Consider the following 27,863-nt stretch of genomic DNA (forward strand, 5'->3'; position numbering starts at 1 on the left):
AAATGTTCGCCACAACAAAGTAGCTTGTGCGATCGTCGCATCAAAAGTGAGCTGTTTTTATTTTTTCCCTTTCGCGTATTGCATAAAGTGTTTTTTTGTTTTCAAAGCCAAACGGTGAGTAAATCCACTGGGCTACTCTACTAAAAGTTCCGGTGCGTGTAGGAGCGTACAGTGAAATCATGAGGAACAGTGAGGAGGCGGAGGGGTTTCATGGCGAGGCCTCCAACACTTCCATGATCTCGGGAGCAAGTAGCCCATACCAGCCCACCACCGAGCCCGTACACTCAAGGAATGTTTTGGGTGGCATTAGGTGTGACTTTGAGTACCTGAAGTCACACTTTGGCATATTAAAGGCCGTTGAAGTGGTAAGTTAAATAATTAAGTCAAATCATTCAACAGACTGCATGACTAGGCGACTGAAGTTTTAAATATGTGCATATAAAAACTTCATTGAACGATGTGCGTTGTAACCTACTGTGTTTGCATTTGTATGCGTGTAGCCTGTGCTTGTCTGTTTTTGAGAGATGGCCTGGTTCTTTAAGCACAGTGACATAATAGTAACCCAGTTTGCATGTGGCTCACCCACAGTCCACTATGCTACACTTTCAAATGTTTTCAAATCCAAATTTGTCTCACGTGCCGAATACAACTGGTTTAAGACTTTACCGTGAAATGCTTGCTGCCGAGCCCTTCCCAACAATGCAGAGTGTAAAAATAAAATACACATGAAAGGCGCAATATAGAGGGACTAACATTACCATATCAGTGTACGAGGTATTTGAGGTAGATATGTACATGAAGTCAGTACATAATATTGCAATGGAAGTAGCCCAAATAATGACAAATTCCTCTACTAGAAAGAATTCCATATCAACCACTTATAACAATTGTATGACTATTGTTTATTTTCATGAAATCAGCAACATTTCTCTAAGCAGTTTACAGGAAGGGGAAACAGAATAGTTCAATGTGGGGTTTGTGCCAGTACACCTAAAACCAGATGTCTAGGTGGGGAGAAGATGCTTCCCAAAGCTATGATAATTCAGCTGCAGAGGAAACGTCTGAGCCAGAGTTTTGTCCCATCTATTGGTGCCAAACTGCTCAGTCGGAGATGGTGCTCTCACATAGCCTACAGATGAAGCACTGGGGAAACCAGTGGAACCAAGGGAATAATTAAGTGCATAAGGGTAACAACCTAAGCCGCCTACTCAGAGGATGCCATGTTCGAATATTGCTTCATTAGCGGTTATAGAATATAATTTGGCTTCTATTGTGCTGTACAGTGGTCAACACACGCACACACAGACTCTTTAAGTGAACTCATTGTACGAAGAGTTTTGATGTTCAGAGGATTCACCAGATTCAACGCCAGAAAAGGCACAGTACCAGTCTGACAAGGAGAACAGTGGGAGAGGTGTAGCTGGAGAATCACACACACACACCGGAGATATGTCTTTGAGAAAGACATCTTTAGCCTACGTGTAACGTCTGTGCTGAGAGCAACTCTCTGTGCCCAGGTGGATGTCTTCTTCTCGGGTCAGATGATACTGACAAAAATAAGCATGTAATTACAATGTCGTAGTTGGAGAAAGCTGACCAACTAGAGGTTACATAAAAACAAACAAAACACAGAGGTCAAACAGGAAGTCATGTCTTTCACCAGACAGCACAACTCCCAGTGACATTACGGCAGGTAGCCTAGTGGTTAGAGTGTTGGGCCAGTAACTAAAAGGTTGCTAGATCGAATCCCCTAGCTGACAAGGTAAAAATCTGTCGTTATGCCCCTGAACAAGGCAGTTAGCCCACTATTCCTAGGCCGTCATTGTAAACAACAATTTGTTCTTAACTGACTTACCTTGTTAAATAAAGGTAAACAATTTTTTTTTTTTTTTTTTGTATTTTTTTTTTTACATGTGTGAATGCAACAGGTCTTTCCTATTCATGCAAGTCTAATGTAATACCTGCACTGGGCAGGATGTCTGAATGTCATTATCTCACCTTATCTCACCTTCACCATGTCTGCCATCCAAGACCTGTTGGCTTCATGGACCTAGTCACTGTATTACCTTATTAGTCTAGCTTTCACAGCCGAGAGCTGCCTACCAGACGAGCTAAATAACTTCTATGCTTGTTTCGAAGCAAGTAATACTGAAACATGCGTGAGAGTACCAGCTTTTCTGGACGACTGCGTGATCACGCTTTTCGCTGCCGATGTTAGTAAGACCTTTAAACAGGTCAACATTCACAAGGCCGCTGGGCCAGATGGATTACCAGGACGTGTACAGCGTGCATGCGCTGACCAACTGGCAAGTGTCTTCACTGACATTTTCAACCTCTCCCTGTGTGATGCTGTAATAACATGTTTCAAGCAGAACACCATAGTCCCTGTGCCCAGGAACACTAGGGTAACCTGCCTAAATGGCTACCGACTCGTAGCACTCACATCTGTAGTAGAGGTTGACCGATTTATGATTTTACAACGGCGATACCGATTATTGGAGGACCAAAAAAAGCAGACACCGATTAATCAGCCAATTTTTAAAATGTATTTATTTATTTGTCATAATGACCATTACAACAATACTGAATGAACACTTTTATCTTAACCTAATATAATACATCAATAAAATAAATTTAGCCTCAAATAAATAATGAAACATGTTCAATTTGGTTTAAATAATGTGAAAACAAAGTGTTGGAAAAGAAAGTAAAAGTGCAGTATGTGCCATGTAAAAAAGCTAACCTCTGATATCCGAAAACTATCATTTAGAAAACACAACGTTTATTCTTTTAGTGAAATACGGAACCGTTCCGTATTTTATCTAACGGGTGGCATCCATATGTCTAAATATTCCTGTTACTTTGCACAGCCTTCAATGTTATGTCATAATTACGTAAAATTCTGGCAAATTAGTTTGCAACAAGCCAGGCGGCCCAAACTGTTGCATATACCCAAGAGAAGTGACACAATTTCCCTAGTTTAATATTGCCTGCTAACCTGGATTTCTTTTAATTAAATATGCAGGTTTAAAAAATATATACCTATGTGTATTGATTTTAAGAAAGGCATTGATGTTTATTGTTAGGTACAGTCGTGCAACGATTGTGCTTTTTTCGCAAATGCGCTTTTGTTAAGTCACCCCCCGTTTGGCGAAGTTGGTCTTCACACAGTTCGCAACTGCATATTTAATTAATATTGCCTGCTAACATGAATTTCTTTTAACTAGGGAAATTGTGTCACTTCTCTTGCGTTCTGTGCAACAGAGTCAGGCTATATGCAGCAGTTTGGGCCGCCTGGCTCTGTTGCACAGAACGCAAGAGAAGTGACACAATTTCCCTAGTTAAAAGAAATCCATGTTAGCAGGCAATATTAATTAAATATGCAGTTTTAAAAAATATATACTTGTGTATTGATTTTAAGAAAGGCGTCGATGTTTGTTTATGGTTAGGTACACATTGGTGCAACGAGAGTGCTTTTTTTCACGAATGATCTTGATAAATAATCGTTTGGTAAAGTAGGCTATGATTCAATGATAAATTAACTGGCACCGCATCGATTATATGCAACGCAGGACAAGCTAGATTAACTAGTGATTTTGTTAAGATTGATTGTTTTTATAAGATACGTTTAATGCAACTAGCACCTTACCATGGCTCCTTGCTGCACTTGCATAATAGGTAGTCAGCCTGCCACGCAGTCTCCTCGTGGAGTGCAATGTAATCGGCCGTGATCGGTGTCCAGAAATGCAGAGTACCGATTGCCATTCCGATTAATCGGTCGACCTCTAGTCTGTGGACATGAAATGCTTTGAAAGGCTGGTCATGGCTCACATCAACACCATTATCCCAGAAACCCTAGACCCACTCCAATTTGCATACCGCACCAACAGATCCACAAATGATGCAATCTCTATTGCACTCCACACTGCCCTTTCCCACCTGGACAAAAGGAACACCTATGTGAGAATGCTATTCATTGACTACAACTCAGCATTCAACACCATAGTGCCCTCAAAGCTCATCACTAATCTAAGGACCCTGGGACTAAACACCTCCCTCTGCAACTGGATCCTGGACTTCATGACGGGCTGCCCCAGGTGGTATGGGTAGGTAACAACACAGCCCCGCTGGTCCTCAACATGGGGGCCCCTCAGGGGTGTGTGCTCAGTCCCTGTTCACTCATGACTGCACGGCCAGGCATGACTCCCAACACCATCATTAAGTTAGCTGATGACACAGCAGTGGTAGGCCTGACCACCGACAACGATGAGACAGCCTATAGGGAGGGGGTCAGAGACCTGACCGTGTGGTGCAAGGACAACAACCTCTCCCTCAACATGATCAAGACAAAAGAGATTATTGTGTACTACAGGAAAAGGAGGACTGAGCACGCCCCCATTCTTATCGACGGGGCTGTTGTGGAGCAGGTTGAGAGATTCAAGTAGGGCTGGGCGATATATCAAGTGTTTTTTTTATATATATTCGAGTTTATGTTTTAGCGCGATATGGAAAATGTCTATCGCAAAGAATCAAGGTTATCCACCAATCACAACCCTAGACAGCCTGTCACAAATTGTAACCACGCAGAGAAGTGTAGCGCCGGTAAGAGTTCCACCAAAATGGAAAGTGAGGAAGCCAGCTCAGGATCATGAGGATGAAATCATCCCCAAAAAGGGCAGCAATGTTTTTTCAGTAATATGGAAGTGGTTCGTTCGGGTTTATGAGGTCTTATGTTAAGCAAACAAATGTCCTGTGCAAAAGGTGTCAAAAGACAATTGCAACGAAAAGCAGCAGCACAACCAACCTCTCCCATCACCTGCAGCTGAAACACACGGTGGAATGGGAGGAATGTGTGAGACTATGCAATGCCAATTCCAGTCGCTCGATTCCCAAAACATCTGCTAAAAGACAAACTACCATAGTCTCATCTTTTTCAAATGTAATCCCTTATGACAAGAACAGTTTGAGGTGGAAGGAGGTAACGGATGCAGTGACCTATTACATAGCCAGGCTTAAAAAAGCTGCTAGGTACAGTTGATCACAAATATCAGCTGCCAAGCTGCAAGTATTTCACGGAAGAAGCCCTGTCACGGTTATACACTTGCTACCCGCGAAAAAGTAGCAGAGAACCTTGCTAGTGTTTCATATTTTTCCACCACAGCCAATCTATGGTCAAGCAGAACGTCGGAGCCATACCTAAGTTTGACAGTCTACTACATAAATGAAGACTGGAAATTGCTAAATGTCTGCCTCCAGACGTCTTACTTCCCCGATGATCATATGGGTGAAGTAATAGCCCAGGGTCTCAAAGACTCTCTGGCATCGTGGAAGATGAGCGAAGATCGACAAGTGTGCATCACAGCTGACAACAGGAGTAACCTGATAAAAGCATTGCTATTGAACAACTGGACCCGCCTGCAGTGCTTTGGGCACAGGCTTCACCGTGCCATCGGTAAGTGTGACATTGGATAATTCAAGTGCATTCAAGAAGTTATGTTCAGGCTAGCTGGAGGCTGTGTTAGTAGTTTGTGTTAGTAGTCATTCTGCCAATCCAATAGCAAACATCCACAGGCTGTTTTAATTATAACAAATGAACTAAAATAATACATTTTCAATCAAAATTATTATATCATTTACATGTTCAAACAGCTATTGGTCAAACATGCCTAAACAATAGAATATACTTCATTTGTTTTGCACAAATAGGCCTTGAGTCCTTGTATATTTTTTTATTTGAATAAAATGTCTTGGCCTTTTTAATTTGTTTAGAGAAAAACAAAAAAAAACGAGATATATATCATGAATTGTCCAAATCGCTGAAAAAAATTGAGATATTACTTTTAGGCCATATTACACAGCCCTAGCTTCAAGTTACTTGGCGTCAACATCACCAACAAACATGGTCCAAGCACACCAAGACAGTCGTGAAGAGGGCATGACATAACCTATTCCCCCTCAGGAGACTGAAAAGATTTGACATGGTTCCTCAGATTCGCAAAAGGTTTTACAGCTGCATCATCGAGAGCATCCTGACAGGTTGTATCACTGCCTGGTATGGCAACTGCTCGGCCTAAGACCGCAAGGCACTACAGAGGGTAGTGCGTACAGCCTAGTACATCACTGGGGCCAAGCTTCCTGCCATCCAGGACCTCTATACCAGGCAGTGTCAGAGGAAGACCCTAAAAATTGTTAAAGACTCCAGCCACCCTAGTCATAGACTGTTCTCTCTGCTTCCGCACAGCAAGCGGTACCGGAGGGCCAAGTCTAGGTCCAAGAGGCTTCTAAACAGCTTCTACCCCCAAGCCATAAGACTCCTAAACATCTAATCAAATGGCTACCCACAAATGGCTACCCTACGCTGCTGCTACCTACAGTGGGGAGAACAAGTATTTGATACACTGCCGATTTTGCAGGTTTTCCTACTTACAAAGCATGTAGAGGTCTGTCATTTTTATCATAGGTACACTTCAACTGTGAGAGACGGAATCTAAAACAAAAATCCCGAAAATCACATTGTATGATTTTTAAGTAATTAATTAGCATTTTATTGCATGACATAATTATTTGATACATCAGAAAAGCGGAACTTAATATTTGGTACAGAAACCGTTGTTTGCAATTACAGAGATCATACGTTTCCTGTAGTATTTGACCAGGTTTGCACACACTGCAGCAGGGATTTTGGCCCACTCCTCCATACAGACCTTCTCCAGATCCTTCAGGTTTCGGGGCTGTCGCTGGGCAATACGGACTTTCAGCTCCCTCCAAAGACGTTCTATTGGGTTCAGGTCTGGAGACTGGCTAGGCCACTCCAGGACCTTGAGATGCTTCTTACGGAGCCACTCCTTAGTTGCCCTGGCTGTGTGTTTCGGGTCGTTGTCATGCTGGAAGGCCCAGCCTCGACCCATCTCCAATACTCTTACTGAGGGAAGGAGGTTGTTGGCCAAGATCTTGCGATACATGGTCCCATCCATCCTCCCCTCAATACGGTGCAGTCGTCCTGTCCCCTTTGCAGAAAAGCATCCACCTCCATGCTTCACGGTTGGGATGGTGTTCTTGGGGTTGTACTCATCCTTCTTCTTCTTCCAAACAGGGTGAGTGGAGTTTAGACCAAAAAACTATATTTTGTCTCAGACCACATGACCTTCTCCCATTCCTCCTCTGGATCATCCAGATGGTCTTTGGCAAACTTCAGACGAGCCTGGACATGCGCCGGCTTGAGCAGGGGGACCCTGCGTGCGCTGCAGGATTTAAATCCATGACGGCGTAGTGTGTTACTAATGGTTTTCTTTGAGACTGTGGTCCCAGCTCTCTTCAGGTCATTGACCAGGTCCTGCCGTGTAGTTCTGGGCTGATCCCTCACCTTCCTCATGATCATTGATGCCCCACGAGGTGAGATCTTGCATGGAGCCCCAGACCGAGGGAGATTGACCGTCATCTTGAACTTCTTCCATTTTCTAATAATTGTGCCAACAGTTGTTGCCTTCTCACCAAGCTGCTTGCCTATTTTCCTGTAGCCCATCCCAGCCTTGTGCAGGTCTACAATTTTATCCCTGATGTCCTTACACAGCTCTCTGGTCTTGGCCATTGTGGAGAGGTTGGAGTCTGTTTGATTGAGTGTGTGGACAGGTGTCTTTTATACAGGTAACGAGTTCAAACAGGTGCAGTTAATACAGGTAATGAGTAGAGAACAGGAGGGCTTCTTAAAGAAAAACTAACAGGTCTGTGAGAGCCGGAATTCTTACTGGTTGGTAGGTGATCAAATACTTATATCATGCAATAAAATGCAAATGAATTACTTAAAAATCATACAATGTGATTTTCTGGATTTTTGTTTTAGATTCCGTCTCTCACAGTTGAAGTGTACCTATGATAAAAATGACAGACCTTTGTAAGTAGGAAAACCTGCAAAATCGGCAGTGTATCAAATACTTGTTCTCCCCACTGTACATGTACATAATTACCTCAATTACCTCGACACCGGTGCCCCCCGCACATTGACACATTGACTCTGTACCAGTACCCTCTGTATATAGCCCCGCTATTGTTATTTACTGCAGCTCTTTAATTATTTGTTATTCTTATCTCTTACTTTTTTAGGGATTTTCTTGAAACTGCATTGTTGGTTAAGGGCTTGTCAGTAAGCATTTCACTGTAAGGTTTACTACACCTGTTGTATTCGGCACATGTGACAAATACAATTTGATTTGATTTGCCCAGCCATGCTCTGCTTCCTATGTAAGGGGGTTTCATTTGAACGATAGTACAGAGGAGTTGATAACACATTCCTTACATTTACTCACGCTAGCTCAATGAGGAAATATGCTCAAGGTTGACCATAATAGTTTTACGATAGCAGAGCTCCCATGTTTCGGGCTCGGTTTGACTGTCAGTTGACCTTGGAGTGCATGTATGCCACTGCCTTTCCCCACTGCCACTGGACAATGATTGACTGGCTTGAAGGGCCTCACAAGGGAACTGCTGAGGCCTTGTGTTTTACTATTTAATCTCCCAGAACACCGCTCGTTGTAACTCACCTGCAAATGTGCCCAGTTTTTCCCTGAACAAGAGCTCTCTCAATGTTAATGGATCATCCCAGTTCAATCCGCGTTACCGCAGAGTTGATGATTTGATACAGTTGAACTGAATTCAACTAGTGATAATGGACTTGATGACGAAAAGTTATCCTTCCCTAATAGGCTATTCAGTTACGTAAAATCACGTACGATTTCAGCTATAAATCAAAAGGCATACTTTTATGGGCTAGTGAAGAGGAATGTTCGGTGCTAACCTTGCTGGTCCAATCAGGAGGGTTGTGTGTATAGTATATTTCACATTAGTTAAGTTGAGGTGAAACCCTCCTCCCGTCAGCATGTTTACCTCTCCTAAGGACTTTACTATGGGAACTGTTCCTATAGCCACACCATCTTGGTCTCTGGTCCCATAGAGGTTGTTGTAACATAAACACTCTGAAGGCCTGAGGTTGACTTGGTGTTACTGGGAGAAGCAGTAGTACCGGGATACTGGCGCTATGACTTTCAGAGAACCTTTCTTTGTGTCAGTCTATGAGGAAACTTTACACGGGTGTGAAAAGTCTCGTGACAACAGGCTTTTTATGGATCTCATCTCCTCTAAGCATTTCCACAGAGCTCAAGTCATGTTACCCAGTCAGCTCTTACCCAGTCAGCTCTTACCCAGTCAGCTCTTACCCAATCAGCTCTTACCCAGTTAGCTCTTACCCAATCAGCTCTTACCCAGTCAGCTCTTACCCAATCAGCTCTTACCCAATCAGCTCTTACCCAGTTAGCTCTTACCCAGTTAGCTCTAACCCAATCAGCTCTAACCCAATCAGCTCTTACCCAGTCAGCTCTTACCCAATCAGCTCTTACCCAGTCAGCTCTTACCCAGTCAGCTCTAACCCAATCAGCTCTTACCCAGTCAGCTCTAACCCAGTCAGCTCTTACCCAGTCAGCTCTTACCCAATCAGCTCTTACCCAGTCAGCTCTTATCCAGTCAGCTCTAACCCAGTCAGCTCTTACCCAATCAGCTCTTACCCAATCAGCTCTTACCCAGTCAGCTCTAACCCAGTCAGCTCTTACCCAGTCAGCTCTTACCCAGTCAGCTCTTACCCAGTTAGCTCTTACCCAGTTAGCTCTTACCCAATCAGCTCTTACCCAGTCAGCTCTTACCCAATCAGCTCTTACCCAATCAGCTCTTACCCAGTTAGCTCTTACCCAGTTAGCTCTTACCCAGTCAGCTCTAACCCAATCAGCTCTTACCCAGTCAGCTCTTACCCAATCAGCTCTTACCCAGTCAGCTCTTACCCAGTCAGCTCTAACCCAATCAGCTCTTACCCAATCAGCTCTAACCCAATCAGCTCTTACCCAGTCAGCTCTTACCCAATCAGCTCTTACCCAGTCAGCTCTTACCCAGTCAGCTCTTACCCAGTCAGCTCTTATCCAGTCAGCTCTAACCCAGTCAGCTCTTACCCAATCAGCTCTTACCCAATCAGCTCTTACCCAGTCAGCTCTTACCCAGTCAGCTCTAACCCAGTCAGCTCTTACCCAATCAGCTCTTACCCAGTCAGCTCTTACCCAGTCAGCTCTTACCCAGTCAGCTCTTACCCAGTTAGCTCTTACCCAGTTAGCTCTTACCCAATCAGCTCTTACCCAGTCAGCTCTTACCCAATCAGCTCTTACCCAATCAGCTCTTACCCAGTTAGCTCTTACCCAGTTAGCTCTTACCCAGTCAGCTCTAACCCAATCAGCTCTTACCCAGTCAGCTCTTACCCAATCAGCTCTTACCCAGTCAGCTCTTACCCAGTCAGCTCTAACCCAATCAGCTCTTACCCAGTCAGCTCTAACCCAGTCAGCTCTTACCCAGTCAGCTCTTACCCAATCAGCTCTTACCCAGTCAGCTCTTACCCAGTCAGCTCTTACCCAGTCAGCTCTTATCCAGTCAGCTCTAACCCAGTCAGCTCTTACCCAATCAGCTCTTACCCAATCAGCTCTTACCCAGTCAGCTCTAACCCAGTCAGCTCTTACCCAGTCAGCTCTAACCCAGTCAGCTCTTACCCAATCAGCTCTTACCCAGTCAGCTCTTACCCAGTCAGCTCTTACCCAATCAGCTCTTACCCAGTCAGCTCTTATCCAGTCAGCTCTAACCCAGTCAGCTCTTACCCAATCAGCTCTTACCCAATCAGCTCTTACCCAGTCAGCTCTTACCCAGTTAGCTCTTACCCAGTCAGCTCTTACCCAATCAGCTCTTACCCAATCAGCTCTTACCCAGTCAGCTCTAACCCAGTCAGCTCTTACCCAGTCAGCTCTAACCCAGTCAGCTCTTACCCAATCAGCTCTTACCCAGTCAGCTCTTACCCAATCAGCTCTTACCCAATCAGCTCTTACCCAGTCAGCTCTAACCCAGTCAGCTCTTACCCAATCAGCTCTTACCCAGTCAGCTCTAACCCAATCAGCTCTAACCCAGTCAGCTCTTACCCAGTCAGCTCTAACCCAGTCAGCTCTTACCCAATCAGCTCTTACCCAGTCAGCTCTTACCCAGTCAGCTCTAACCCAATCAGCTCTAACCCAATCAGCTCTAACCCAGTCAGCTCTTACCCAATCAGCTCTTACCCAGTCAGCTCTTACCCAGTCAGCTCTAACCCAATCAGCTCTAACCCAATCAGCTCTAACCCAATCAGCTCTTACCAATCAGATTTTGACAGTCCCTCCTTTTTGTACTGTTTCTAATGTAATTTACACTGTGGCCTTTATAATACCAAAATAAAACTCCCATTTCATCTCTTTTGTAGAGTGTTGCCGTTTGGATTAAGTTGTTACATAGCTATTCAATTGTGTCAATGGACCTTGTAATGTAGATATTTTATTGTGGTGATTTAACAAGGGAAAGTTAAATATTATTGAAGGCCCTTTTTGTAGCCTGTGTATGGCGCTAAATGAATTTACCAGATGCTGCTCCGTGTCCGCTAGCAATTCCCATTCTTGAGAGACTGTGTGTTCTGTTCTAGTGTTTCTCTCAGACTGGTCTGTAACAAACACGCATGATAGGCGGAGTTTCTGGCTCTACAGACATCTCTGGGTTCAAGAAACAGGAGAAAAACTGTTATTGTTGCACAGATTTCCATGAGCCATTTAGGCCAGGAACGAAATGCACAGGACTCCGCCGATCAAAGGTCGTTGGAGTGCAGTCTGTGTTGTGATGCCTACCTCCGTTCCTTTTCTGGCCACAACAGATGGTGAACAAGACTGGGATCTGACTCCCAAGTGGCCATTGCAAGCAACTCACAATGTAACTAATCCCAGAGATGAACAATGGGAGGTTTTGGAGAAGGTTGGGTGGGGTTGGCATATAATCATTAGTTACACACTTACCCAGCATGCATAGTAACCCCATCCCCTCCCCCCTCCCTGTCTGACACCTGCTCCACACTGGGCCAGGGAAGGGCTGCTTTTATCACGACTCGGCGATGACTTCATCCACTGCATCCCACCCTCCACCCCACAGTCTGGACACGTCCATGTTGTAAATGTCACACTGTGTGCACCCAGGCAAACACAGCTCTGATGCGGTTTCACTGCCACAGAGAAAGACATGGGCCCAAATGAATTCCTCGCAGAGGTACCTACTGCAAGTGTGGCCTTGACAAAGATTTGCCGCTCTGAAATAATATGTTTGTATGCACGTGACTGTGTGCATGCTTGTGTGTCTGCGTGAGATTGAGTGTTTGGCCCTTCGCAAGGCTGTAATTCCAGTACAAGGCTGTAATTGCAGCAGATGTGTAACGTGTGAAGGGTGGTTAGCCAGAGAACCTGTCAGGAGTGTAGCCTAAGCGCTCTCCTGCCTCAACAACTCTATGTGTCAGAAACAGAGGAGTGTTGTGATGAGGAGCCCTGTTGCAGTCCCCTGTTCTGTTCATTAACCGGGCTGACAGGTTTAAGAAACAGCCCGGGGCTTGGGAAAAGAGGTGTGGAAAAGTCAGAAGGAACACGACCAGCTGCCTCCCTGCTTGGGTTGCTGGTTGGTTTGCTCCCTGCACTTATCATGTCTCAGGCAACTAAGATGCCAGTTTTGCAGCAAATTCTGACGTTGACAATATTGCTCTGTTCAATAGAAAACTGTTGTTGTCAGATGGATGATTATCTCATCCTCACGATATCACAAACTTGTTCTTCAGGATAATATATGACTTGGATGGAGAGGAAAGAGTGGCTTCTGATCAGCAGTGTGTTTGACCCAGAAAAATACAGGATGGATTGGGCCTTGACACTGCGCCAACATATTTTATAGAAAATGTGTTTTGTTTTCATGAACATTTTTAATATTACAGATGGACTGCTCTTACCCAGTCAGCTCTAACCCAGTCAGCTCTTACCCAATCAGCTCTTACCCAGTCAGCTCTTACCCAGTCAGCTCTAACCCAATCAGCTCTAACCCAATCAGCTCTAACCCAGTCAGCTCTTACCCAATCAGCTCTTACCCAGTCAGCTCTTACCCAGTCAGCTCTAACCCAATCAGCTCTAACCCAATCAGCTCTAACCCAATCAGCTCTTACCAATCAGATTTTGACAGTCCCTCCTTTTTGTACTGTTTCTAATGTAATTTACACTGTGGCCTTTATAATACCAAAATAAAACTCCCATTTCATCTCTTTTGTAGAGTGTTGCCGTTTGGATTAAGTTGTTACATAGCTATTCAATTGTGTCAATGGACCTTGTAATGTAGATATTTTATTGTGGTGATTTAACAAGGGAAAGTTAAATATTATTGAAGGCCCTTTTTGTAGCCTGTGTATGGCGCTAAATGAATTTACCAGATGCTGCTCCGTGTCCGCTAGCAATTCCCATTCTTGAGAGACTGTGTGTTCTGTTCTAGTGTTTCTCTCAGACTGGTCTGTAACAAACACGCATGATAGGCGGAGTTTCTGGCTCTACAGACATCTCTGGGTTCAAGAAACAGGAGAAAAACTGTTATTGTTGCACAGATTTCCATGAGCCATTTAGGCCAGGAACGAAATGCACAGGACTCCGCCGATCAAAGGTCGTTGGAGTGCAGTCTGTGTTGTGATGCCTACCTCCGTTCCTTTTCTGGCCACAACAGATGGTGAACAAGACTGGGATCTGACTCCCAAGTGGCCATTGCAAGCAACTCACAATGTAACTAATCCCAGAGATGAACAATGGGAGGTTTTGGAGAAGGTTGGGTGGGGTTGGCATATAATCATTAGTTACACACTTACCCAGCATGCATAGTAACCCCATCCCCTCCCCCCTCCCTGTCTGACACCTGCTCCACACTGGGCCAGGGAAGGGCTGCTTTTATCACGACTCGGCGATGACTTCATCCACTGCATCCCACCCTCCACCCCACAGTCTGGACACGTCCATGTTGTAAATGTCACACTGTGTGCACCCAGGCAAACACAGCTCTGATGCGGTTTCACTGCCACAGAGAAAGACATGGGCCCAAATGAATTCCTCGCAGAGGTACCTACTGCAAGTGTGGCCTTGACAAAGATTTGCCGCTCTGAAATAATATGTTTGTATGCACGTGACTGTGTGCATGCTTGTGTGTCTGCGTGAGATTGAGTGTTTGGCCCTTCGCAAGGCTGTAATTCCAGTACAAGGCTGTAATTGCAGCAGATGTGTAACGTGTGAAGGGTGGTTAGCCAGAGAACCTGTCAGGAGTGTAGCCTAAGCGCTCTCCTGCCTCAACAACTCTATGTGTCAGAAACAGAGGAGTGTTGTGATGAGGAGCCCTGTTGCAGTCCCCTGTTCTGTTCATTAACCGGGCTGACAGGTTTAAGAAACAGCCCGGGGCTTGGGAAAAGAGGTGTGGAAAAGTCAGAAGGAACACGACCAGCTGCCTCCCTGCTTGGGTTGCTGGTTGGTTTGCTCCCTGCACTTATCATGTCTCAGGCAACTAAGATGCCAGTTTTGCAGCAAATTCTGACGTTGACAATATTGCTCTGTTCAATAGAAAACTGTTGTTGTCAGATGGATGATTATCTCATCCTCACGATATCACAAACTTGTTCTTCAGGATAATATATGACTTGGATGGAGAGGAAAGAGTGGCTTCTGATCAGCAGTGTGTTTGACCCAGAAAAATACAGGATGGATTGGGCCTTGACACTGCGCCAACATATTTTATAGAAAATGTGTTTTGTTTTCATGAACATTTTTAATATTACAGATGGACTGGTCTTTTGTCCAACTTCATAATTATGCTAATTCTTTACACATAAATCATAGGATTCATATTGTCTCCAACGCCATTACAGATAATTGTACAGAGGTGAGATGTTTTTCTCTGTCTAAAGATAATATCACGGCTAAAAAGGGAGGTGAATCTACATATTCAAGTCCCACTGTTGCCATGGAAATCGTTGTCTGTCAATCACCCTTTCCATTTAACCAGTACAAAACAGGAGACGGCTCTTCACAGAGAGTTTTGGCTCAATCTGCATTTCAAAAGAGCATGGAAAACAGACAAGAAATCTGAGCAGGTCATACATTATAGAAACATCATGAAGTGTACGCGTGTGCAAATCTGGGTGTCTCATGGCTTCTTGATAAGGTTTGTTAGGCATGGATTCTTTAGGTTAAATCCCAGACTTGGTATTGGTACTTTTAGAGTTCTTGTCACGCCCTGACCTTAGAGATCCTTTTTATGTCTCTATTTGGTTTGGTCAGGGTGTGATTTGGGGTGGGTATTCTATGTTCTATTATTTGTATTTCTATGTTTTGGCCGGGTAGGGTTCTCAATCAGGGACAGCTGTCTATCGTTGTCTCTGATTGAGAACCATACTTAGGTAGCCCTTTTCCCACCTTTCTTTGTGGGAAGATGACTTTTGTTTATGGCTCATAGCATTTAGCTTCACGGTTTGTTTTTGTAGTGTTTATTGTTTTGTTCGGTGTCTTTTTTTCCAAATAAAAAGATAAATGTACGCTCACCACGCTGCGCCTTGGTCCTCTTCTTTTAACGGCCGTGACAGTTCTGGCCGTAAGCAGATCCTCAGACGCTTGGCTGTCCCAAGTCCATGTGGGGAGCCGTAGACTGTCATGAAGTCATGTGACTTCCTTGTCAAAGCTGTGAAACCAAGCATCTGCATAAGACACCTGAAGGCTCCCCTTAGGAACAGGCTTTTTGAAAAGTGGTGGGAGGAGAGAGAGATAGAAAGGAAAGAGATTCCATGTCAAATCACATTTTTATTTGTCACCTACACATGGTTAGCAGATGTTAATGCGAGTGTAGCGAAATGCTTCTATTGCTTCTTTTGAAATGCAGATTGTGTGTGTGTGTGTGTGCACGTGCGCATACATAAGTGTGATGTCACTTTTGATGATGATACCAAAATAGTTGTATCTCCCTCTCTTTCTCTCTTCCTCAGGCACTGAGTGATGTGACTAGGGAATGGTCCATTAGCCACCTTTTATCTTTCTCAAGGTGGTGTGAATGTATACATGGCAAGGGTGCTAAGTGTGTGCATTAGCATGCCTGTAATTCTCCGACTTCCTGTCACAGAGCTCATACATTTTTGATGATACAAGCTGGACTGGGCCCATTATTCCAGAAGGAACAGATTCTTTATTTAGATCTGTCAGGCAACTAGATCCGGTCTGAGCCCGGCCCAGATGGGACAAAGCCTGGAATATGTATGCGTGGTGATGGCGGTGGTTCCGTCTCCCTCAGGCTCACGCGGACCAACCTGTAATCTGCTGGTCTGAGGTTTGTGGAGAGCCGGGCTGATTGCAACGGAAATCCTTAAATAACACATGAACCTCCGAGTTCTCCCCCATCACTGTGGTGGAGGAGGGAAAATGTATCAGTTAACTGTTCACAATGAGGTTGTGGGCTCCTCTCACTCACTTCCCAAGGCAATGCCACTCCATCAGCACCAGTCACCCCAGTCTCATCAAAGTTATTGAAACGTTGGTGTACGGTGAAAGAAACGTGGTTAGTGTCACTAGTTGATATATACACTGCTCAAAAAAATGAAGGGAACACTTAAACAACACAATGTAACTCCAAGTCAATCACACTTCTGTGAAATCAGACTGTCCACTTAGGAAGCAACACTGATTGACAATACATTTCACATGCTGTTGTGCAAATGGAATAGACAACAGGCAGAAATTATAGGCAATTAGCAAGACATCCCCCAATAAAGGAGTGGTTCTGCAGGTGGTGACCACAGACCACTTCTCAGTTCCTATGCTTCCTGGCTAATGTTTTGGTCACTTTTGAATGCTGGCGGTGCTTTCACCCTAGTGGTAGCATGAGACGGAGTCTACAACCCACACAAGTGGCTCAGGTAGTGCAGCTCATCCAGGATGGCACATCAATGCGAGCTGTGGCAAGAAGGTTTGCTGTGGTGACCACAGACCACTTCTCAGTTCCTATGCTTCCTGGCTGATCTTTTGGTCACTTTTGAATGCTGGCGGTGCTTTCACTCTAGTGGTAGCATGAGACGGAGTCTACAACCCACACAAGTGGCTCAGGTAGTGCAGCTCATCCAGGATGTCACATCAATGCGAGCTGTGGCAAGAAGATTTGCTGTGTCTGTCAGCGTAGTGTCCAGAGCATGGAGGTGCTACCAGGAGACAGGCCAGTACATCAGGAGATGTGGAGGAGGCCGTAGGAGGGCAACAACCCAGCAGCAGGACCGCTACCTTCGCCTTTGTGCAAGGAGGAGCAGGAGGAGCACTGCCAGAGCCCTGCAAAATGACCTCCAGCAGGCCACAAATGTGCATGTGTCTGCTCAAACGGTCAGAAACAGACTCCATGAGGGTGGTATGAGGGCCCGACATCCACAGGTGGAGGACGTTTGGCATTTGCCAGAGAACACCAAGATTGGCAAATTCGCCACTGGCGCCCTGTGCTCTTCACAGATGAAAGCAGGTTCACACTGAGCACATGTGACAGACGTGACAGAGTCTGGAGACGCCGTGGAGAACGTTCTGCTGCCTGCAACATCCTCCAGCATGACCGGTTTGGCGTTGGGTCAGTCATGGTGTGGTGTGTCATTTCTTTGGGGGGCCGCACAGCCCTCCATGTGCTCGCCAGTGGTAGCCTGACTGTCATTAGGTACCGAGATGAGATCCTCAGACCCCTTGTGAGACCATATGCTGGTACGGTTGGCCCTGGGTTCCTCCTAATGCAAGACAATGCTAGATCTCATGTGGCTGGAGTGTGTCAGCAGTTCCTGCAAGAGGAAGGCATTGATGCTATGGACTGGCCCGCCCGTTCCCCAGACCTGAATCCAATTGAGCACATCTGGGACATCATGTCTCGCTCCACCAACACCACGTTGCACCACAGACTGTCCAGGAGTTGGCGGATGCTTTTGTCCAGGTCTGGGAGGAGAACCCTCAGGAGACCATCCGCCACCTCATCAGGAGCATGCCCAGGCGTTGTAGGGAGGTCATACAGGCACGTGGAGGCCACACACACTACTGAGCCTCATTTTGACTTGTTTTAAGGACATTACATCAACGTTGGATCAGCCTGTAGTGTGGTTTTCACTTTAATTTTGAGTGTGACTCCAAATCCAGACCTCCATGGGTTAATACATTTGATTTCCATTGATATTTTTTGTGTGATTTTGTTGTCAGCACATTCAACTATGTAAAGAAAAAAAGTATTTAATAAGAATATTTCATTCATTCAGATCTAGGATGTGTTATTTTAGTGTTCCCTTTATTTTTTTGAGCAGTGTAGTTATCATGACTAAATGGCATGCCTCAAATGATGAATTAACAATATAAAAACAGAAAGCTGTCCTGAACGTTGGCTCTCCTTCTGATTGAATGGATTTGTATGGGTTGATGTGGGTAGTATCATAACGACACACTCTCTACCCACTCTACTGTAGGACTGTATGTTTATAGTTTATTTTAAGGCTGTCCTTGACCTGTCCCTCTTCCTCCTCCCTCTCCGCAGGCCTTGGCCCTCATAGCCTTCATCTGCATAGAGACCATCATGCTGTGCCTACCCTGCGGAGGGGTCTACTTCTTTGAGTTTGTCAGCTGCAGTGCCTTTGTAGTCACCGGCGTCCTCCTCCTCATCTTCAGCCTGAGTCTGCACACCAAAGTGCCCCACGTCAACTGGAGCCTGACGGTGTGTATCCCACCAACACACACTGACCAATCACATCCTCTTACTGGTTTAGATGTCAATCATTTCTTATTTTACCTTTATTTAACTAGGCAAGTCAGTTAAGAACAAATTCTTATTTTCAATGACGGCCTAGGAACAGTGGGTTAACTGCCTGTTCAGGGGCAGAACGACAGGTTTAAATACTGACTAGTTTAAATACAGTGTTATTATATAGGTATGAGAGCAACTTGACATGAAGGTTGATCAAGTAAAAGTTGATCAGTTGAACCGAGGGTAAACTGAATTTGCTGAAAGTGCACTTGCCTATAAAATGTGGGCGACAAATGAGTTTAAAAAAAAATAATGCAGTCATAGCAAATGTCAGTGGTGGGTATGCTGGACCCTTCGAAAAAGTATGGCAACACTGCACCGTGTCAACACAGCATCTTTGTCTCTCCATAATTCAATATGTCCATATCTCATTCTAATGATGTGCTATTTGATCCTGTCATCTCAAACCTGTGTTCGGTGGTATGTTTGGTAATGCTCTATTGCTGTCTTGGGAGTATAGGGGAGCTGTTCCCTCACCTAAGAAAATGAGCACAGCCTTGGGCTTCATCATAAATCTCCCCGGGGTAACCTTTTTATGAAGAGTTGGTGAGTGTAGGCTCCTGGAAACGTCACATTTGGTTAGAGGTCATTTGATTATTCAGATACATTGTTGGCTGTTTTTTTTTCTCTCCCTCTGCCCTCCTGGTGATCTGTGTGACGCCGTGTCTCTGGATGGGGTGGCGTTGGTCTGTCTTGTGCTAGGCAGAGACTGGACCTCTTTTTGTGGCATTGCCCACAACGGCCATGCATTGTCTCAGCTGGCTTGCTCTGTTGTCTCTCCACACAAAGACTTTCAAATGACCAACTGCCATGCCAGGGAGAGACAGCACAGAGAAGGGTGACCACACACACTTCCCGTTTTCAATGTGGGCGAGTGCTGGCCTAATGAAGGAAGGGAAAGTTTTTGCTCAGAAATGAGGAGGCTGGGAACAGAAATCTCAGTACACGCACGAGTGAAATAACAGCCTGTGGGAGAACCTGAAGTGGCCTCTTGACTGGATCTTTGACAATGTGCCAAGTAGAGTCTCCCTTCTGAGTGTGAGAGCATGCTGTATGCTGATCTGGTTTGCAGGTTCTCCCTTTCTCACTTTACTACAGATCCTTCCTTCTGTGCCAGCTCCTTATGGAAATCAGGCAGTGCATTGGCTTGAGTGGCGCGACGGTTTCTGTTTAGATGGATGAACCTGTGGCAAATCACAAACAACATATTACTGATTTACTTTGCTTGACTACTGATGAAACTTGAGACACAGTGCATTCCTCTTGAAAATGTAGCCGTATGGTTTATTTTCCTTGATTCTTGGCATCTGTTGAAATAGTGTGCAATGCCATCCTGTTTGTGTGTGTGTTAGTAGTCTCTGCTGTTTGTTGAATGTATTCTGCAATGTGTTTTTGGGGACTTTTCTTCCATGAAGTCTACTCCCACTTCAGAGAGTTTGTCTAGATATGCGTGCTTCCTGTTGCCTTAATCCTTGTCTAAATCAGCATAAACACGCAGCTGAAAACATTTGGTAGAGCCATTTGAAGGGGATGTAGCTACTAGAGCCTCGACAGCCCTCCTCATCGAAAGACCACTCCTAACACACTCACACTTTCTGGCTTCCAGAGAGTCCCTGACTGCTCTGCCAAATGCTGAGCTTGCTGACATCTCCCCGTCTCCCAAAGAAGCCAGTAAGTCTAAGCGGCCTTCCTGCCTCTCTGCCTCGAGGCTGAGGTTGAAGGAGGGGTTGGAGAAGTGTGTCACTCTGCAGAGAGAGAGAAAGCGAGAGGCAGTGGTTTGACTGGGGTATTTAAAGGCAGGCGCTCCATCTTTTGCTACTGCTTTACAAACCGCCGCTGTGCATGTGGAATGTGGGAATGGTTTCTCCCAGAGAGTATTGTGCTGGGGTGAGCTGGACCTGAAGTGAGCTGGATCTAGGGTGAGCTGGATCTGCAGTGAGCTGGATCTAGGGTGAGCTGGACCTGAAGTGAGCTGGATCTAGGGTGAGCTGGATCTGAAGTGAGCTGGATCTAGGGTGAGCAGGATCTGGGCTGAGTAGGATCTGGGGTGAGCTGGACCTGAAGTGAGCTGGATCTAGGGTGAGATGGATCTGCGGTGAGCTGGATCTGGGGTGAGCTGGATCTAGGGTGAGCTGGACCTGAAGTGAGCTGGATCTAGGGTGAGCTGGATCTAGGGTGAGCTGGATCTGGGGTGAGCTGGATCTGGGGTGAGCTGGATCTGGGGTGAGCTGGATCTGGGGTGAGCTGGACCTGAAGTGAGCTGGACCTGAAGTGAGCTGGATCTAGGGTGAGCTGAATCTAGGGTGAGCTAGATCTAGTGTGAGCTGGATCTAGGGTGAGCTGGATCTGGGGTGAGTGGGATCTGGGGTAAGCTGGATCTGGTGTGAGCTGGATCTGGGGTGAGATGGATCTGGGGTGAGCTGGATCTAGGGTGAGCTGGATCTGGGGTGAGCTGGATCTAGGGTGAGCTGAATCTAGGGTGAGCTGGATCTGGGGTGAACTGGATCTGGGGTGAGCTGGATCTGGGGTGAGCTGGATCTAGGGAGAGATGGATCTGGGGTGAGCTGGATCTGGGGTGAGCTGAATCTAGGGTGAGCTGGATCTGGGGGGAGATGGATCTAGGGTGAGCTGGATCTAAGGTGAGCTGGATTTGGTGTGTGTAGTAGAGGGAGCATGGCAGTATTGACGCTGATAAATCAGTCCAGTAACTCCAGTTGAACCAGTGTATGTTGTGCTGTTACTATTGTGTTGGTGATGGTGGTGTGTCCAGTGGGAGATCCAGCTCTACAAGATAGCCTAGCGCCGCTGTAGAAACACATCAGACAGATTAAACCCCAGGAAAAACAGCACTTTTCACAGTTTTACATCCCACTGAGCACCGTTTGCTTTCTCTTCACACATTTTGCCGAACAGATCACACACAGACACACTCTCTATACCTGCCACACACACCGACTGCATATACAGGGAGTGAGGCATTAGAGAGGATTTGCCCTACATCTGAAGCCAAGTGTGAGACCCAGGCTTGATTTGTCTCTGATTGATTCCAGTGTATGTGTGGTTTGGTGGTCTGAGCTGTACATGTGTGTTGGTGCAAAAAGGGGAGACTTGAGTCTGGTCTGGCCAGTATTCTGGTTTTGAGGTTCTCACTTGGCTAGTGTTCAGTCTTGAGTCTGGTTTGGCCAGTGAGTCTGTGGGAGAGAGTTGGTGTCATGTGAGACGATGTGGGTTATGACTCCCATCACAACAATTCACATGGGGGGCCTTGCCCCAGTCATGCTGGGACATTTATTAAGCATACACTGAAGGACTGGTCAGCCAGCCAGAACAACACATCCTGAAAGCTCACGGAGACACAGTGTCCTATGTTCATGTGAATAATCAGGTCCTTGTACAAGGACCTTCGGTGATTGGCTTTAGCGCCAATTACTATCAACAGAGAACAAGAAAACAGCACAAACAATTCCAAACATTTAGATAGCTGATGGATTGACAAGTATGACAAAGATGTGGGTTACAGAGACTCTAAATATGCAGCTTTGATATGACAGAAACGGATATCTTAATATGTTACTTAAATATTACAATTCTGAAATACAGCATGAGCATACCGTACCAGTCAAAAGTGTGAACACACCTACTCATTCCAGGGTTTTTATTTATTTTTACTATTTTCTACATTGTAGAATAATAGTGAAGACATCAAAACTATGAAATAACACATATGGAAACATGTAGTAACCAAAAAAGTGTTCAACAAATCAAAATATATTTTATATTTGAGATTCTTCAAAATAGCCACCCTTTGCCTTGATGAGAGCTTTGCACACTATTGGTATTCGCTCAACCAGCTTCATTAGGTAGTTACCTGGAATGCATTCAAATTAATGTGTGCCTTGTTAAAAGTTAATTTGGGGAATTTCTTTCCTTCTTAATGCATTTGAGCCAATCAGTTGTGTTGTGACAAGGCAGGGGTGGTATACAGAAGCCATTTTACACCCCCTGTCCCCTGTTCATAAGAACTGCATCCTGCCCAATAAAAGACCCACGCTCCACCAAGCCTCAGGCCACCCTTCTCATCTCCATCCATCCATCCATCCATCCATCCATCCGTCCGTCTGTCACTCTCTCCCATTAGAGCTGGACACCACAGAGTTACCACTTTCTATCACATCAAAAACATGGCGGGAAAAAATGTGTGTGTCGTTTTAACCGCTAGATGGGTAGCTTTTATTATTGCTTTTATTTGAGTCTACTTGGTAAATATTTTCTTCTTCTTCAACTGCCCTGTTGGTTAAGGGCTTGTAAGTCAGCATTTCACGGTAAAGTCTACACTTGTTGTATTCGGCGCATGCAACCAACAGAGTTTTTGTTTATTCTTGTTATCTGAGGTTCCTTTGAGAAACACTGCTGTTTTTTGTCTTCTTTATGGGTAAAGTTGTTATATCACATGACCCTAAAACATTACTCAACATAGTCTCTGCTCGACATAGCGAGAGAAGCTAATACTAACCCCTGGTATGTATGTACAGTAACTATCCGTCTAAACGTGACCTGTTAATTAATATGCGTGGTCTGTCTGTCTGTCTGTCTGTCTGTCGCCACAGGACCTGGTCAACACTGCAGCCAGCACCGTCTTCTTCTTCCTGGCTTCTGTGGTCCTGGCTGCTCTCAACCACAAGTCCGGTGCCGAGATCGCAGCAGTGGTGGGTTCCCCCTGTCCCGCCCCACTGCATCCTCATCCTGGTCACTCCCCTCGTGACCCCCTGACCCGGGCCTTCTCGGGAGTGACCACCCTGTTTATCAGTCTGTCTCAGGTGTACACCACTGAAACATGGGCTGAGGTCTTTCTCCTTTCACCCCCTCGTCCTCTCTTCCCTTACTCCCCGCTCTCTGTGAAAGAGTTCTTTGATCCGTGATTGTGCCACGCAAAGAACAGTGGCTGGTGTTACATGGCCCACTGGATTTCTGTTGTTTGAAGAGTTGCCTACATGTATCTAAAATATACATCAGGGAGCTTTACTACAAAATGTGATGTTCAGAGGTATGTTCAATAATCAAATCGAACGCAAGACATTTAGCGATTAGCTACAAGCCTCCCTGAAGTTTTTCTGTTGATTTTCTTTTCTTTGTCTGTCCATGTTATACTGCATTTCCTGTTAACTGCTGCCCCCCTGTGGAAGGTAGCCTGAACTGCATTTCACCAAGTCAATATGGCATTTCCTCCCCACCTACGGTATAATAAATCCAAAATAGAATTGCTGCTACATCAAGTTGCTTGACAGTGTGAGAGGTTTGACGATCAGTTGGCCAGGCAGTTATTGGCCAGCCCAGGTGCAAAGTGTTCATGTTCGGGGAAGTGCTGGGAGCTTGATGATGTGTGAGCAGAGCCACAGTGAATGTTCATGGCTCCATTGGCCACCCAGCTGCTGCCACATCCACACTATTTTCTGACTCAGTCCCTCCCTGGAGGTTATGAGCTGATTTCTGATTCCTGTCCTGTCAGCTCTGAGCTGTGACATGGATGTTTACTCTGGAGTTCAGCCCCAATCCCCTGGTTGGAGAGAGAGAGAGAGGTCACTCCTCATTGGTTTCTCTCTCGTTTTGCTCTCTTGTTTCATTCCCTTTTTCGCTCTACCTTTTCTCTTTCTCTTTTGACTATTAACCCTCTTTGTAACCCTCAGCCTAATTTTGATGTCTCTCCCTTTCGTTCCTTGCACCGCTCGCTCCATGATCTCTTGCAGATGATGTGAATTGTCTGGCAAGGCTGACTTGTTTCCTTACACATAAGAAAGCATGCACGCCCTCGCACACACGGCTGGTCCCTTGATTCCTGTGGTTGTGCATGAGGCTGGATCAGCAGAACTGTGTACTACGGGCGCTCGGCCGGTGGCCTGGGGATTTGTGCTGAGTCGTTTATGGTACAGATGTTCTCAGCAGGAAGTTTCTATTAAACATCCTGGGCTTTTTTCAGGCCTGGGAGGGGCCAGTGAAAAGCCCTGGGCTCTCCTGCTGGGGAGGGATGGAGGGAGCCGTGGGAGGTGTGTATTTGTTGAATTCCACTCTTGTCTATTTCTTTAGGGGCGTAGACTGTATAAAGGGCTGCGATTTGGAGAGGGATTAGCACGTTGTGTGTGACTGTTTAATCAGCCAAATGTCTTGCTGTAATTATACAGTAGTCCCTATTTGAGATGTATTTACTACTGGGACTATTAGGAAGGACTGGAGGGAGGTGTCATTTCCTCCTGTACTACTTGGAAACCCACATTTATTTTAAGATCATAGTAACAGAAATTCTGTTGTGTTGAATCATGTTTCTGTAACTTCCTGTGCAGGTCTTTGGCTTCCTGGTGACGTGTGTGTACGCTGTGAACACCTTCCTGGCGGTGAAGAGATGGCGTATGGGTGATGGGCGCTCAGTGGCGGTCCAGACCAGTGAGTACATGCGAGCCCGCACTGCCTCCCGGGGAGAGATGGAGTCACGGCCTGACCTGGCCTGATGGAGTTGACATTCTGAGACCAAGACTGACATTTAGGGCTTCTATCTTACCATACCCTCTCTCCGACTACCCCCTAGTGACATAACCAATCACCGTACCCACTCCATGGATGAGCACTGCAGCCTCTTTACTTGTGGGTCTCGCTTGGCGAGAGTCCCCCAAGGCCTGGACCCAGAGCCCTATCCCCCTGAGTGTACCAATACACAGACTGGCTTAGAGATCTACCTCTGTCGACGGTCATCAAGAGCATTGATTTGATATGAATTAAGTGTTTTTCTGGTTTTGAATTCAGCGTGGTTTGACATCTTGCACCAGTGTTTGGTAAATGCTCTTGACTGTGTGACTTGGTATCTATGGCCACCAGCACGTACTGTACAGGGTTTGGTGGTTGTTTTATTTGCAATACGTACAGGTAGCACTGTGTTTAGATATGATTTTTTTTTTTTTAACACTACAGATCTGACACACAAAGAGAACAACAATTTAATAAATTCAATTGATTAATATTTTTTTTTAACGTGAACTTGAAAAAAAAGGACCAAAAGCTTAGGCCTGTTCGTTACGGCGGATCAACCGGTTATTACGTTTTTATGAACTCCGATACTCCTGAAACACATTCCCAACACAGTTCAGTTCCACAATGCCATTACAGTTCAGTTGTCTCTCTCTCTGTAGAATATGTAAAGTAACCATCCTCAGTGTATCTCACTAATACACAACAACCGAACCACATGGACGTTTGAAGGAAGATTAAAGGTATTTGTTTTTTACTATTTTGTTTTATTGAAGGACTTTTGATTTACAGTTTCTTCAGAGAATATTCACACCCCTTGACTTATTCCACATTTTGTTGTGTTACAGTCTGAATTCAAAATGGATGAAAATAGATTTTGCCTCACCCATCTACACACAATAACCCGTAATGACAAAGCGAAAACACGTTTTGACATTTTTTTTGTGCTAATTTATTGAAATTCAGGCTGTAACACAACTAAATGTGGAAAAGGTCAAGAGGTGTGACTACTTTTTGAAGGCAATGTAGTTGGTGTGGGTGCTATTTGTAAACGGTTAAAGAGTATGAATGTGACGTGTATAGGCCTTGTACCTATAGTATATCTGGCCTAGTGAGTGACAGACAAATTGCACAGTGGTACGTTACTAACATGCTGGTACGTTTGATAATTGAGCGAAATACTGATAAACGGGTGCTGGTCGAGGTCAGCGTCCATAGCACATCTCAGGTATTGGCTGACTCATCATTTATGTTCTATTGTCTGTTTGAAACTTAAATGTGGCAACATTTGTCAGATGTTGCCGCCTTAATAATTGGGTCCACTGCATACTCATTCACAGAATGGCGCACCAATGTATCTCAGTTGAATGTGTGATCTTATTCATCTTATATAGCATACATAATCACATATCTTATTTCATAAAACACCCTCGCAGTCAATTTAACTTCCTGGATTTGCTTGTTTTGGTACAGACAAACAGAGCAAGGAACATTGAATTCACATTTATGGAGATGTAGCCTGTTCACATGTGCAAGTTTGTACTGAATGTGTCTCGGATGAAGGAATTTTAGAAATGTTGACATGTGTTCTGGTCTTTGTATTTTTTGTTCTAAATAGTATTGTGTGTTTACATCTACACAACATTGTGATTCCGGGTGTTCTGTATACCACTGACCCCGCTGATGATACTGTATGTATATGTGGATTATGGTAAAGATACCCTCAGAGGAACTGCTCATGGTGGATGCTTTATATGTACTGAAGTGCACCCACTCCTAGTTGTGGGACATCTTACAAATGTTTTAAAAGATGCCATCTTTGTCAAAGTGATCCTATTTTGTGTTCAGAGTTGATGAACCAATATTCTTTGTGAGGACAGTGGGAACAATCTTAAGGCCTAACTACATGAATGACTTTTGTAGGTGAGGGCAGGGACATTGCACATCTCAAATTGCAGATTTAATTTGAATGAATTGACCGTAATCACTGTTGATTATGATTGAAACTGTGTGAAGAATAGACAATCAAATGTGTGTATTTATGTCTCTCTATTCAGGACTCGGTTGATTGTTTTAAGTCGTATATTATGCCTTGACTTCAGAGTAGTGGATCCATCTCCTTTATCTAGCAATACATTATGCTCTAACATACAGTAATAGGCCATGTGAGTGCATATGTAATCCTTGCTTTAACTAGTAGTGAAATGACGTGACTATAGTGGAACAATACAAGTTAATGCTTCGTGATGTCCTTAACAATCCAGAGCACTCTGTAAATATAACCTAATATTTTGAGATGGGTGTATTTATCGTACAGTAACGTAACGTCCTTAAAACAACTTTACCGACAGTGCTTCGTGCTGAGGTTATTGCTTGTGTCAAGGTTTTGAACCACTCAACATCTGAAATGGCTTATCATAAAGTGAAGACTTAACTGCTCTTATCTTTTTTAAGGTTTGACCTTGATTTTCTTAAATGCTCTGTCACTGATACAAGTATTTATTGTACTCTAGGAAGCAGTATTAAAATCTGTGTTGTTGTATGGAAAGAACTTTCTGTAGATTTAACAAAACTATAGTTTGTGGTGACAAACTTGTCTCAAAATAAAATGGGTTTGGAAATAC

At 44.9% G+C, this 27,863-nt stretch overlaps 1 protein-coding gene across 1 annotated transcript; it reads left to right on the forward strand.

Moving 5' to 3' along the window:
• cmtm4 (CKLF-like MARVEL transmembrane domain containing 4) lies at nt 1-27,862 on the forward strand. Its single transcript, XM_021585905.2, has 4 exons — nt 1-365; nt 18,460-18,636; nt 23,334-23,432; nt 25,062-27,862. The coding sequence occupies exons 1-4, from the start codon at nt 180-182 to the stop codon at nt 25,224-25,226; spliced, it is 627 nt and encodes a 208-aa protein (XP_021441580.2). The 5' UTR covers nt 1-179; the 3' UTR covers nt 25,227-27,862.
• The last annotated feature ends 1 nt before the right edge of the window (nt 27,863 follows it).

Source organism: Oncorhynchus mykiss, chromosome 26 (genome assembly GCF_013265735.2).
Source record: "Oncorhynchus mykiss isolate Arlee chromosome 26, USDA_OmykA_1.1, whole genome shotgun sequence".
NCBI classification, from domain to species: Eukaryota; Metazoa; Chordata; class Actinopteri; order Salmoniformes; family Salmonidae; genus Oncorhynchus; species Oncorhynchus mykiss.